The following is a 15,363-nucleotide window of genomic DNA, read 5'->3' as shown; positions in this document are numbered from 1 at the left end:
GTGGAAAGTAGTTATCTCTCATCAAAGCAATAAAAAGGATTACTACAAGGTCAATCCTATGCTCAAACCAATAATCTAATAATTAATCTATGCAATTAATATAATTACGTATTAATATAAGTTAATTAATTAATCAACTAAGCTTATATATTAGTTAAAGTTTCTAATTTTTATTCTAAATTTTCAAAACTCTCATAACTCAAAATGAAGTATTTTAGCATTAACTTGCAATTTCCTAACAACCAAATTACTTACTTGTATCCTCCAAATTATTTACTTAATAAAAAGCATTTGTTCTGAAATTCTTAAATCTGAAAGTATTATATTTTATCTAAAATCTCATTGCAAGTTTAAACCTCTAAACAAACCCACCAAAAATTCAATAATATCTCAAATATTCATAAATAAATTATCTAATTAAAATTTTTATAGTATAAATATTATATTTCTAAAAAAAAGAGCTTTTAAGCTTAAATAATTATTTTAAAACCTCAATTCAACTAATAAATAAAATTAAGCTAATAAAATGATTTGCTAAATTAGCTCTACAATACTATAGTTATTAATCATCAAAACTCAAAACACTTGCTTCAAATCTTATATCTAAAAGTTTTAACTAAATAGCACAAAGTCACTATTATTAGATAGATCTAATTGAGCAGAATAATTTTCATAAAGAGAATTTAATAAAAAAATTATTTTACTTATTAAAAAATTTATAAGATGAAATTTTCGACTTTTCTTTTGGGCCAGAATGGAATTTTAGACTTGTAAAAACGGAAGAGTGCTGCGAACGGGCGGAGGAAGATGACTGTCACGGTTGAAAAGCGGATTGGGGTAAATTGAAGTTAAGGACCCTGCTTTAAAATGGAGGAAATGACAGTTAAATCTCCAACCGTTTTTCCTTCTTCTTTACTTCCATTATTTTTGCAGAAAATTTCAGAAAAAGAATCATAAATTTAGTATTTTCCAACTCAAACACTTAAGACTTCAAATGATATAGAGAAAAGTGAACCCAAATTAGAATTTTGAAATTCAAGAGAAATAACAAAAAAGTCCTTTTTGTGAATAACAATTTATCTGAGAATAACAAATCATAATTGTGAAATAACAAGTCTTGATTTCAGAACAACAACACATTTTTTTCCTGATACGTAACATGTGAAATAACATGTGAATAATTAAAAATGACAAAAATTCATTTAGAAATAACAAGTCCTAATTGTGAAATTAGAAGTCTCGATTTGAAATTTACGATATGTTGTCTTCTTGATACATAACACATGAAATACCGTATGAATTAATTAAAAATGACAACAATGCATATGAAAATAATAAGTCTTGACAGTGAAACTTTGAGTCTCAACTTGATATTAACAACACGTTTTCTCAATGGGATTAACAAAAGGGCATTTTGTCATTTTTTTTAATTTCAAAATTTCAATTTTGGTTTACTTCTTTTTTCGTCATTTTGAAATGTTAGATGTCTGAATTAAAAAAATACTTATTTCAGTATTTTTTTTCTTGATTTTTTTCTTATTTTTACTTAATAATTTCTTTTACTTTTATTTAATTTTTTTAATAAATCATCTTTTAGGTAAAAATCTTTTTACTCAATTAATTAGAAAAAATTGCATTTACCATGAAAAATTATTCTTTCTAAATATTTAAATTCTTAGAATAAAAAAAATTAGGATGTTACATGCAACCTATCTTTTCTTGTACGTAATTTATTCTATGCAACTTATCTTTTCTTGTATTCAATCCATCTTTCTTATATGCAACTTGTTTCCCTATTATACAAATTACACTTTATGCAATTTATCTTTTCTTTTGTGCAACTTACTTCCTAGTATGGAAATTGCTAATTCATGTCTCATGCAACTTATGTTTGTACATTGGAAAGAGGAACTGCACACATAGTAAGATGGGTTATATAATGTGAAGATATGTTTTACAAAAGAGACTAGGTGGCGCATAGAGAAGATGTATTACATATAAGAAAAATAAGTCATAAAAAAAGAAGAAGATAAGTTTAACAAAATGCAAGTTATATATAGGAAGTTACATATAAAGAAAAGGTATTGCATACAAGAAGAAATAAATTGTCGAGGAATTGCACATGAGTGGAGATGAATTTTACATGAAATATGATAGGTTACACATAAAAAAAAAAAGATTGGATAACAAAAAGCAAAGTAGTCATTTCATATTATTGCTTATTTGGCTATGGCTTTACCTTTTCCTATGGATTATTTCCCAATTAAATTTTTAAATGGGGATTTATTCCAAATTTACTTAAATACAAATAATATGTCGTAATAATGTCTGAAAATCTAGTTAACAACCATTTTATTTAATATTTTAGAACGTTAATCAACAAAATAAATAATCAATTGAACTATAACTTTGAATGAATTGTACTCAACAAATTAGGTTTTTCTGTAAAGAAAAAATTGCATATAAATATCTTTTTGGAGAATTAATTGCCAATGAAATTCGATATTCATACACCAAAAATATTGCTATTCAAATTCAAATACTATTAGATAATTAATTTTAAAAAAAAGTTTATGGCTAATTTTTTTGATTTTTTAATTATTTATGTCGTACATTTTCGACTAGCGTGAAGAAATCGAAAACCTCCAAGCAGGGGAGGGTGTATCTAATCTTACTCTAATTTTTTATTGACCGTGTCTTAGTCTTTTTTTTTTTTTTTTGCCAAAACCGGGTTATATCTATTTAAATATTAAATGATTAATTAATATAAAATGGCAATAATGGCCAATAATAATGTCCAAGACTACACCACTAAAACACCAAAAAGAAGACTAGTCAGACTAGAATTTCTCTCGCACAAAAACAAGTCAAAATCTTTCGAGTTCGGAGCATCCTCGAGAAGTCCTACAAATACTTTTCCTGTCCGATTCAATGTTCTTCCATACCGATTCCTCCCACCGAACCCCGATTTCTTTTCCTCTTTAGCGCAAAAATTTCCCATCTACTGATTCAATAATTTGAATTCATGACTTGAAATCATGGCATATTTGTCAGATCGGACGGTCATCGGCTGCCCAACCTCTTTCTTCAAGCACAAAGCTCTTTGAATCTGGACTTCGACTCTTCAACTATAGGGTCCCTACCAGTTCAGAGCTCAAGTTATTTGTTAGTGTACCTCAAGAAAAGGAAGGAAAAATGAGGGTCGCAAAGTCTCAGGTATGGCTGCCTTGTAAGAAGAAAAGGTTTTGATACTTAGTGTGAGAAGCTCTAGACTGGGGAGAGAGAGGGTGAGAGAGGTTAAGAAAGGGGACAAGGAGCTATTGGAAATCGGAGTTGTAAGGAGAATCCGATAAGATGACGTCGCGTTCGGGATTTAGCAATAGCACGATCCGAGTGGGCAAGTACGAGTTGGGTAGGACTTTGGGAGAAGGCAATTTCGCCAAAGTCAAGTTTGCGCGCAACACTGAAACCGGTGACAATGTGGCCATCAAGATTCTTGACAAAGAAAAGCTTCTCAAGCACAAAATGATTGGTCAGGTATGAATCTTACCACAGATCCATTAGGTAAATAAGATGGCGCTATATACATAATACATGCTTTTAAGTCACTTCCTTTCTTATTAGATGATTGGAGATGCTTTGGTTTTAGGTATGTATGTAGATTGCTTTTTCATAATCTCGGCAAATTCTTCCCAATTTTGTATTGGTTTCGATTTTTAAATTCTTCAAGGATGCTTCCTTGGAATTCGTGGTGCTTTGAAGTGTGGAGAAAGATAAAGATGAAAAAGTGTGTCCCACTTCCATGGAATCAACGTTGTAAGAGTACGGTGGATCCTTTTCTCTCCATTTTTCTCTTCACTTCATCTAAAACACCAAAAGTGTACTTTTGGGATCTAATTCCATGATGCGCCTCTTATAGTGTCTTGTTCAGAATAATTGGCGGAAGTCATATTTGCGACAGCTGCCCTTTTCTCAACTTTCAGAATGTTGCTTGTTGAACTTTTCTTCCCTCTCCTTTGTTTCTTTTTCTCCCCATTGAATTTGGAATTAACTAATAGTTATTTCACTGTGATGTATCATAAATAATGCAATTATTCTGTTCTTGAATTGCTATAATGATGTAATTCATTGGTATTATTCTACTTCACAACAGTCGCCACTGAATATATTCTCTGTTTTAAACTTTGACTTTCTAGACGCTTTCTCTTCAAGTACTTGAAAATAATTTATTTTACGATGAACCATATTAGTTTGTTGACGCATTTTAAAAAATGACAATCATAATATTGTACCAAACACCAAAGATCATTTGACTTTTTTTTTTTAAAATTTAAATGAAGTTAATCTTTTTGGCCTTTAAATAAAGTTAATTCAAATTTTCAAACAACATAAATACAGCCTTCTAAATTACAATTTAACATTTTAAAAATAAAAAATTATGCCATAAACAAGCCTGTTACATTACATAGCAGAACTAGACTAACTCCCTGTAATTGCAGGGATATTTCATGGGGTTTGAGAACAACAATAAGGCAACAATGGTTTTTACTTTTCTCAAATGTATGAATTGATTTTCATATACAATCAAATCACTCTTGTTTCCGTAAATTCTAATTTTTCATTATCGACAAGCATCCACCTAACACTAATATATCTAATATTTTAATATAAAAAATAATAAGTATGGTTTGCCCGGAGCATTTGCACAAAACTTGAGATGACCCATGCTATTTAGAGGTTATGAATACCCATTTTTTTAATTTTTTTTTTATGTTACCACTTTTATAGATACAACAACAAGTAGTTTTATCCCATTAGGAGGGTTCAGCTACATGGATAGCATAGCACTAATGTGCTCTGTCAAGAACGAAATTCTTAGATAAATTGTTAACTAAAAAGTCATGTTCAATGACCTCATTCAGCACTCTCTTTGGGCTTTCTCTACCCTTTTTTAGAGGGTTTCATACTGTCTGATCTTACCACTTTTATGGATATATTAAGAATTTTATTTATAACATTGATTGTAGAGTGAAATAAAATAAAAAGGCATCGAACTGTTTTCCTGGAAATATATAAATCGTAATTGGTAAGCTTCCTGTTGTTTTTGTTTTAGCCGAACTCTTCCCATTCAATTAGCCTCTCACCAAAAGGGGGCCCAAAAAAAAAAAATGCAAAAAAACAAAAGACACTCCTGGTGGTTCAGTGTTGTGAGCATCTGATACTGTGATTTTCCATAATGTATCTATAAAGAAGAATCGCATATGCTCTTAACATCCAAAACATTCATGTACAAGCCATGTCCAAGTTGATGTGTTCAAGCTGAGCAACATATATCTATCTACACCCTTCTCACACATGAATTTTTAGTGTGTCACGGCAATATGCATGAAAATAGATGTTTCTGTTCATGCTTGTTGTCTTCTAGACGTCCAATATGTGTGGTCCAAAATAGCAAAGCGTAAAAGAAGCATATGGCCAATAGCACTTAACTTTGGAGCTGAAAATATAGGTGAACTCTGTGTACATGACATGTACAACTGTCTGTCCTCTAAAAATCAAAGTTAAGCTTCCAAAGATAATATTTCAGCCAAGACAGGAATTATCCTAAGCTTTAGCTTTAAGGAGAAAAATTAGAAAAAAAAACCAAAGTAATTTGACTGGTATATTTGGTAATATTTATGAGGTGGTGCTTGTGATATTTGAGTTGCTGCTTTTAGTTTTGTTTCTAATTTCTCTACGAACAGGCAGACAAGTTAATGCTTTTATGTTCATCACTACTTAGTTTGTACAATATCGAATATAATTAGTGTAGTATTTGGAGTTGAATTTTAACTTGCCATGGCCATAAGAATCCAAGTTCACTAATTTAACCTTGGGAACATGGACGTTTTGCTCTTGCTTAATTATCTGTTGTCTGTCATTGTGCAGATAAAACGAGAAATTTCAACGATGAAACTGATTAGACATCCAAATGTCATACGTTTGCATGAGGTTAGAAGGGAGTCAATGATCCCCTCCAACTATTGTTGCAACTTTGCATTTCGCTTGATCAAAATTTATCTTGCTTCCTTCTATACTGCAGTTGAAATAAAACAGCATTCGTGATGTAGGTTATGGCTAGTAAAACAAAGATATACATTGTATTGGAATTTGTGACTGGAGGGGAATTATTTGATAAAATTGTAAGACTGTTTTGCCTTTCTATTTTCTTCTGATTGCAGCCAAAGTCCAATATATTAACACAATCTTGTTGTATCTTAAGTTTTATGTACTTTATTTTTATTTTCACGAGACAGGCAAGCAAGGGGAGGTTGAAGGAAGATGAAGCCAGAAAATATTTTCAGCAGCTTATATGTGCTGTGGATTACTGTCACAGTAGAGGTGTTTTCCATAGAGACCTAAAGGTGTGTCTCTCATGTTACATGGTGGTTCTGCTTATTTTATTTTACTTCCTTTTCCATTTTTTGTGGAAGAAGAGGGAAGACAGTGAAGCTATAATAATATCTTCCATAAATAATGCATTTTAAGTGGAAGAATTCATTATTGAGTGAAGTAAACCCCTTAACTCAGTTTGATACTCGAGTTTTCGTAATCAGTGTTGTCCCTTTTCATGTTAAAATGACATAAATTAATTGAACGATAGCAAGCTAACTTGATAGAATGCTTGGGTGACCATGAATATGATAAAGTAGCCATGCAATCTTCCAAAAAGCCATGTGTGTTGCATTGGAGTGACCAAATCTGAACTTTCTTCATCAAATAGTGGTAATATAAGAATTTGCTCATTCAGGTTGGTTGTTCAATTAAATTTATATGAGAAACTTGATTTTTGGAGGATCAAATTGAAAGTTTGTAATATTGTATGGACAAAAATTGTAATTCACTCTGTTTTTCATAGGACTTTATGTTCTTGCTTACCCAGCAGAGAGGGAGAGAAATGAGTGAGATCAAAGAAACAAATGGAAGGAAGCAAAAGTTAACACGTTACTATATTTTGTCTATTACAGCCTGAGAATTTGTTGTTGGATGCTAGTGGAGTACTTAAAGTATCAGATTTTGGATTAAGTGCACTTCCTCAACAAGTGCGAGTGAGTACAGTGAATAAGTCCTCATAAAATTATGATAATCATATTCAAGTTGCAATTGATGATCATATTTTTATCAGGAAGATGGTTTGCTGCACACAACATGTGGTACGCCAAATTATGTTGCCCCAGAGGTATGGTAGTCACTGCTATAAGTTGCTATATCATTGTCTCATAGACCTTTTTCTTCCTTTATCACTGCCTCCCTATTACAGGTGATCCATAACAAAGGTTATGATGGTGCTAAGGCTGATCTTTGGTCGTGTGGTGTTATTCTTTTTGTTCTAATGGCTGGCTTTTTGCCTTTTGAAGAAAGCAACCTTGTGGCTTTGTATAAAAAGGTGATTCTTGTCTACCCCCGGCTGAACTCATAATTTAAAATGAAGCATACTTAAGCACCTTGAAAGGGAAGTGGAATTCAGTTGCTAAAATCAAGTTCTACTTTTGCAGTATCTCCTATGAATCCTAATCAAAATATCCATGATCTCGCAATTGGGTCCTAAAATTCCACATTTCACTCAGAATTCCTAGTTCTTGTGTGGCCACACAAGGCAACGATTGCATCTAGGAAGTAGTGGAAGGATCTGATACTAGTCGATAAGAACCTTTGGAGGAACTATATTTTGAGAGCTAGCTTATAAGTTTGGAGATACTGTGTCTTATATATGTTCTTATACTTCCAATATGGTGCTTATGCCTGATAAGTTGCAAGTGTCCCCACATTTGTGTCTTTTCTTTGCCCGGCCCAAGTTTGTTCTACCAATTCAATGTTATTTGAACTAAATTGATGCTTTAAGGACATGACTTCGAAGCATCACAGCTTTCATTACAGTCTCATATGGGGCACTGTGTTTTAACTTTTATGTTCACGGTGCTGCTTCTCAAGGTTTTTAATTTGGTATGCCTTACAGATATTCAAGGCTGAGTTCACGTGTCCACCATGGTTCTCTACAAGTGCAAAGAAATTAATTAAGAGAATTCTTGATCCCAATCCTGCTTCAGTATGCCCCTGAACTTTGTTGTTATAAATTAATTGGGTTCACAGATGCTACAATTTTAATTTAGCTTTTTCTTCCGTCCTACCAGAAAATATTAACTTCGTTCTTATTTTGGTGATCTGAAACAGAGAATTACAATGGCTGAGCTCATTGAGAACGAATGGTTTAAGAAGGGATATACACCTCCTAGATTTGAGCAGGCCAATGTCAGTCTTGATGATGTAGATGCTATTTTTGGGGATTCAACGGTAAGAATTTTTGTATACTTTTTGGTTGATTGATTCTTGAAAAAATACAATACCTCCTGCAATTTGAAAACGTGACTTCAATTTTCAAAAACAAAAAATGCCCCTTAACTATCCATCCCAGGTCATGATTTAAACCCTTTTGTCCCTCTGTTGTAACGCCAATAATGGAGATGCCTCCTTGAATCTTTTCATTGGTCAAATAGCAAACTCTAATTTGTATGGAAACAGAAAATGACACGATTGAGGTAGCATCTCTTTTTTTTGGAAGGATTGAAGGCAGAGAGAAAAGAGTACATCGGTTTTATTATCCTTGAATAAATCTTTGAGTGCAGAGATTTTTTTTGTTTTTTGAGCTTAGAGTACATGGACTCACATAAGCAAAAGCATAAGCTAATAGGCCAACTCTAGAATCCTATATAATCCTAATACCTCAAATTTATTCCTCTAAAATAGATATGATAAGATAATAATATAGGATATAATATCCATATCTAATCCTAGGATATACATAGTTAAAGGAAATATCAAAACCTAATATGAATAAGTGTATGAATAATAGTAATAATTAATTAATATTAATCTTCCTGCTTTCAACATTTTTATTTACCTAATTACCCTTGCTATATTTCCACGTGTCAATTATGTATGTTCTGGTGCGTAGGATTCTGAAAATCTTGTTGTAGAGAGACGGGAAGAGGCCCCAGCAGCACCCCTAACTATGAATGCATTTGAGCTTATCTCTACGTCCCAAGGCCTCAACCTTAGCAGTCTTTTTGAGAAGCAAATGGTATGTTTATTTTAGCTTATTAGTGAAACAATTGGCATGCCCTAGGAATATAGACGCAGTCAAGGACACAAGACATAATACTGTGAGAATACCATGGCACATCTAAACCTAAAGTGTCCATAGAGTAACTAACGTATGTTAGATACTGAATCCTTAAATCATTCATGCTTCATATGGTATGTTTCCTATTACTCAATTTTAGCAAGCAAATATATGGTTATGCAATGGATGAAGGATAGCTTTTACAACATAAAATAGAATAAAATAATTGCCTTTTGATGGCTGCTTGAATTGTCCACCCTTTTTATTCCTGTCTTGCAAGTAGGGACTTGTTAAACGGCAAACAAGATTCACATCCAAATGTTCAGCAAACGAGATAATTTCAAAAATTGAGCAAGCTTCAATGCCTTTGGGTTTTGATGTTAAGAAGAACAACTGTAAGGTAAAAGTACTACTATTCCTGTTCTTGTCTCTAATTTGTGTCATTTTATTTCTATTTTTATCCCAGTTTGTACCGCATTTCATTCTTTTGGCTATATAAGGTACTATGAAAAGTGGCAACACAGGTAAATGAAGCAAATAGTTTTTGCAGCCTACCATGCGGATCTATTGGTTCTGTCTTATTTTGTACAATTGCCTGCAGAGAGATATTATATTATAATTACCTGTTCTTGATAAAATATAATCAGGAGAATCTTATCTTGATCCCATAAAAGATAAAAGAGACAGGTGAACTATCAGTTTAGTCCTCTGGAAATCACTTCTTTCAATTTAGTCACTCAATTATGATACTTGCAATATTACTCGTGCCAAATTTGCTGGCCAAACATATCAAAAGTTAACAAATTTTTAAATTTGGTGTTAAACTTTGGACTGAAGTAGATTACATGCATGTTTAGTGATTGAGATTAAGGAAAATAAATCTTGGAGGGTCACAATTTGAAAATTCACCCATCTCTCAAGGACCAAAAAGGGGATTTTTCTCAGTACCTTTCCATTACGATTTCTAAGGTCAATATTTTTCTATTTGATATGTCCACTTCTGATAACATCTCTAACTGTCCATCTCAGTTGAAGATTCAAGGGGAAAAGACTGGACGCAAAGGTCATCTGTCTGTAGTTACTGAGGTAAATGATTCTCAAGTGTTTCTTTTCTGATATCCAAGGGTGCATGTCAAGTTTGACTGTAATCAGAATAAATATGACTTATAAATTAAATATGTTTTCTGTTCATTGCATGCGGATATTTAAAATCATCCTTTTCAAAAGAGACACATTACTTGAAAAAGTATTTTTGACCGTCTAGCTTGAAAAAGTATATACTGTCCATGTGTTTGGAAAATATCACTCCAATGAGTAGTAGATATAATCGAAATAGATAATTTAGTTTTATATTCGATGTCACATAAGGGACTCATGAATAAATAGTGGTAGATGATTCTGGTTTTATACGGTGTGTTGATTCTAAGGGTTTTGCTTTCACTTCTGTTTTTCAGGTCTTTGAGGTGGCCCCGTCACTTTGTATGGTCGAGCTTCGCAAAGCTGGAGGAGATACTTTGGAATTTCATAAGGTAAGATTCATAATGTTTACTTCACAACTAATTGTTGTATTTGCCTATCTGAGTGAAATTATACCTGCTACATCATAGCAGAGGCTGAGCAAAATTATTCGGAGCTCTTGTCGGACAGATGTCTACCTCAAAAATCATAAACTTTTGTGTGTGTCTGTAATATTTTGGTATTATATCATCACATCTTCTGAAAAAAATTATAGAGTATTGGTATTATATTCTCATCTCTGTAAAATACAAACCCTTCGGACCCACACATGTTAATGCTCCCACTGGCTTTAGGATGCTGGTTTCACTATTCTATCATATTAACTTCTAACTCTTTCACCCTAATATAATAGAGAAGATAGGTAGGTGGAAGACAGGTAGAATAAGACGATAGATAGGCAGAGAACAGAGAGTAGAGAGTAGAAGACAGAACCTGAGGAAATCAAAATGACATTTATAAAATGATTCAACCTGGCTACGATCAACTACCCAACCCCTTTACTTAACAATCACAGCCCTCTATAATGGATATTAACCACCCACAGCCACTAACACACGCCCCTTAACATCATTAATACTGTATCAATACTCCCTCTCCCGAAAAAGCCTTGCCCTGAAGGATCAAGACCTTTAAAATCTAGTCTAGAAACATTCTTGAAATCAAATAAATGATAAATTACATTGTTGAAATTCGTACAAATGGACCCAAGTGGCATCTTCACCAATTTCCCTCTAAACCATAACAGAACAAGATGTTAAGCAGGGTCCCATTGCTCACATCATATTGATTTTAACCATTGTATTTCAAAAGCCTGGTCACACTCGTGTGGGAATAACAAGTCTGTAATAATTTCCTGTCCTTCTTGTCCTTTAGAAGTTGCCTCTTGGCCTATTGCTGTGGTAACAACAGCTGGTACACCAGACTGCTTAATCAACTTTTTCTCCATTAGGCATTTCAATTTCCTGCCCATTTGGGAGTCAGAAAAATCATGGGAACCATGGTTTCTTTCCAAAATCCATCATTGACCGCTACACCCTTGGTGAATTTCTTGTCATGTTCTCTCGTTTTCTTTTCTCTTTTTGTGCAACTGATCAACTGATCCTCCGAAGAAACCATTCATGGTACCTCCTCTGTCTGAGGAAATGCCACTTCTTGGATTGCAATTCTCTGTGTCCAATAATGTTCTTGGCTTGAATAATCTTACATTTTTTGCTATGTCCTCTTCCAATCTAGCTGTAAGCAATCAATCAATTGATCTTCGGACAACTATACCCTGCAAGAAAGATAATCGAAAGCATCTTGCTATTCTTAGCATTTCCATTTTGTCTCAGCTGCAACAATTCTTGTTGGATAATCTCTTTCTTTAAGAAGTTCTTTCACAGGAATAATAATCACCCGTTCTTGAAAGCCCAACACCCTTCTCACTGGATTCGAGCAACCTCATCAGCTGTTCAAGCTTCCTTTTTGCCACTTCTTGAATTTCTGATAGCTGCTGCTGCATTCTTGACAGACTTTGCTCCCACCAACCCGTACTTCAATGGCTGGTGAACTGTTGCTCTGATGCCACTGATATGATAGAGAAGATAGATAGGTAGAATAAGAGAATAGAGAGGATAGATAGGTAGAGATGAGAGAAGAGAGAACTAGAGGAAATCAAAATTCCATTTATAAAGTGATTTGACCCCATTATCCATGAACCACAGCCCCTCTGTAATGGATAATAACTATCAGCTGCCACTAATTAACTCCCCTTGCGTTCATTTATATGGCATCACATACTTTTAAGTCTCAAATTTAAAATATATAGCAATGCTCTATTTACAAGTGATGGATGATATAGTTCATTGGTAAGAACTTCGTGCAATATTTGGAGGCCCACCTAATTACACGTAAATTATACCTGTTCGACACCTACAGAAGTTTGGATTTCAGGATGAGTTTGATATCTTTGAGGCAGCCATGCTTGTCTTGTATAAAGCAAATTTCTTTTAGAACACAAGTGCGGGTGTCAAAGTTGAGAAGTCTGGTTTCCCGTGGATAAATTCAATTAACAAAATTGTTTGTTTGTCTTGCATGGATCCTTCATGTTTTTCCAAACTAAATCGTGCATATGCTATGTGAATAATCAATTTTGGAAGTCCGAAAAAGCATGAAATCTATTCTGCCTTAATTGGCTGGAGCTAAATATACCTTTCACTATATGACTTATTTTAGCTTGAATTTCGACCTTACAGTTCTACAAGAATCTCTCCGCTGGACTGAAAGACGTTGTCTGGAAAGCGGATCCCATTGATGAAGAACCTAATGGTCAGTATTGTGAGTTGTGACCTTCGTCATATCTATTGAAGTGTTGATTGCTTGATAAGAGTTACTTAGTTGATTTTCTTAATCATAGTCATTAGATTTTATTTGACTTATTTTCAACTTTTAAGAAAATTACATGTAATTTAAAAAACAGAAATCATAATTTTGTGTAACTTCATAATAGTTTTTCTGAAACTTAATGGTAATTTTATTAAAATTCTTTTAAATTTTAACAGTAACTTTGATTTTTTTAAAGTAATTACTATAACTTTGAAGATTCATACTTTTTGGTGGGAAAATGAGCCTTTAAATAAATACACGCACACACACACACACACACCAATTTGAAGGTCTTTCCTATACTTGGAACGAAAGAAAATATATGATTTTGTTGGCTATTTTTTAACGGGACGTCTCAATTTTTTGTATGTACAGGGGCGAGAGCATCTACATAATGGAATCTCGAATCTGTGATTGTATTGTACATATGCCTTGTTGTTGGAGAGGTGCGACGAGTTGCTTGTAATGAACTGTATGTGATGGTTTGCCATTTTTTCAGACAATCTAACACCTCCTCGCCACATGGGAGGGGGGACAAACCCCTATATTGGCAAATGGGATATAGAACGCAATAAGCTCTTGGCATGATGGTTTGTGATTGAATTTGAAAACGATTGCTTTTTATTGATACAATAAATTGATTGGATAAAACTCATGATGTGTAATTATTTAATGTAAATTTTGTGGACTGAAGAGAGATGACAATCAGTCTGAGACATGGAAATGAAAGTGTGGTGATAATGTTGGATTGTTGATTAAAAATTCCTGTGGCTGTGATGGTTTCTATGCTCTAGAATTTTCGAATAAGGAAAACAGTGATAGAATGCGAGAATATTGCAGCTTGAAAAGGAAGAGAAACATAATGAAAACAGGAAAAAAAAAAAAAAAGGAAGAAAGAGGAAAGGAGTGTTTTGAATATTCTTTAGATGGGAAAATAAATTGTCCTTGTAATTGATGTTTTGTAGCTTTACAAGGACATGGCTATATATACTCATTGATTTTTTTTTTTTCCAGTGAATGTGAAGAGGTTTTTTTTTAAAAAAAAAATGTGCATGAAGAGATTTTTAATCAAATTGAATGATCTCCCAGCAACCTCGTAGCCCCTAAAACTTCAATGAGTATGATTTTACAACAAGAATTTTAGTGCATTCATGTTAAACAATACTGATCTCATATTTTACAAGTTTCGATGTGTGTTTAATAATTTTCAAAGCCAACTCAATTTTTTCAATGATTTGATAATTAAGTGTTTTCCCAAGGCAACTCGTTTTTTCCCCCTCAATTTCAGTAATTTAAGAATCTTTAAAGCTAACCTACAGTCATATCCTTTTACAAGCGAAGTTGACTAAAACTGATAAAGATGGCATTATTTTTTTTTTTTTTTTTTTTTTTACCAAAATGATTTATTTTCTGCCGAAAATAATACTTGTACTGTGCTATTGACATTCACAAAGAATGACGAGTCACAATAAAATAGGAAGGAAATTGCAAAAACAAATTGAAAATATTATTACTAATATTTATTCAACCACGGCCCAAGCTCATGAAAAATACTGGCTATTAACATCACGTGCCACTAGTGGCTCCTTCTGAAAACATCCATCCAAAGTCAAGAATAGATTCATATCCGGCTAAAAACATCTTGCTTCGCAACACTTATGCACTCATATTTTTTTCGAAAACGAGAGAGCAATTCATGTATGTTTCATCACTAACTGAAGCACAAGTTGTCTTTAGGCTACATTTTCTCACTTTCATTACAATAATCCCTCAACTTATAATATTGCTCCTTATAACCTCCGTTACCTATGCTCTTTCCCTCACCATATATGCTTTCCACAAAGACACATCAACCATGTAATGGTCCTTAATGATGCAATTACATCCACCAACTTTTTTTATTTGTCTTCATAATGTTTACTATCCTCTCCAAGATCCACTTGTAAGTGGCATTCTTTCCGTTTATGGATAGCCTATATGTGTGTTTAAATCTTCAATCGATATGACTTATTTGTGTATATTTCACTTGGCACTTCACCTTACCACTTTTTATAGACTTCACTTCATATCTATTGAGCAAGGCATACTCCGTAATGCATCTTTAGACAGACCAACAAAAGTGAACTCCATCCATAATTCCAATTGAAACTCTTTACACATCTTGGATGGGTTTGATGTTTGGTTGTTCACCAAAGCCACTCTCTCATCCTCTTCTCTTTATCAACTTCATCAAGCTCCTCAAATTCATGATAAGATATCATAGCTAAAATCTCTTCACCTCTCACCTCAACTAAGCTATTTTGCTCTGGTTCATCAGGCTG

General features: G+C 33.2%; 1 protein-coding gene across 2 annotated transcripts; it reads left to right on the top strand.

Moving 5' to 3' along the window:
• Positions 1-2,864: 2,864 nt before the first annotated feature.
• Positions 2,865-13,804, top strand: LOC114737334 (CBL-interacting serine/threonine-protein kinase 23). Of its 2 annotated transcripts, none has more exons than XM_028925353.1 (15): positions 2,865-3,537; positions 5,929-5,991; positions 6,111-6,182; positions 6,297-6,404; positions 7,008-7,088; positions 7,170-7,193; positions 7,301-7,426; positions 7,997-8,086; positions 8,212-8,331; positions 8,993-9,118; positions 9,444-9,560; positions 10,190-10,246; positions 10,615-10,689; positions 12,913-12,985; positions 13,418-13,804. In XM_028925353.1, the coding sequence occupies exons 1-15, from the start codon at positions 3,355-3,357 to the stop codon at positions 13,435-13,437; spliced, it is 1,335 nt and encodes a 444-aa protein (XP_028781186.1). In that variant the 5' UTR covers positions 2,865-3,354; the 3' UTR covers positions 13,438-13,804. The 2 variants fall into 2 exon arrangements, with proteins under 2 accessions (XP_028781186.1, XP_028781116.1); XM_028925283.1 differs by having other exon boundaries at positions 2,866-3,537; positions 7,166-7,219.
• The last annotated feature ends 1,559 nt before the right edge of the window (positions 13,805-15,363 follow it).

This window comes from Neltuma alba, unplaced genomic scaffold, assembly GCF_004799145.2.
Source record: "Neltuma alba isolate B1F8T4 unplaced genomic scaffold, ASM479914v2 tig00000452_pilon, whole genome shotgun sequence".
Lineage (NCBI taxonomy): Eukaryota > Viridiplantae > Streptophyta > Magnoliopsida > Fabales > Fabaceae > Neltuma > Neltuma alba.
Note: the sequence above shows the minus strand (reverse complement) of the source record. Positions and strands in the feature narration are given on the sequence as shown.

Coding starts and splice junctions, on each gene's coding strand:
- LOC114737334 (XM_028925283.1), top strand. CDS start 3,355: ATGACGTCGCGTTCGGGATTTAGCAATAGCACGATCCGAGTGGGCAAG. Junction 7,089..7,165: donor CACTTCCTCAACAAGTGCGA/GTGAGTACAGTG, acceptor TATTTTTATCAG/GAAGATGGTTTGCTGCACAC. Junction 9,561..10,189: donor TTAAGAAGAACAACTGTAAG/GTAAAAGTACTA, acceptor TGTCCATCTCAG/TTGAAGATTCAAGGGGAAAA.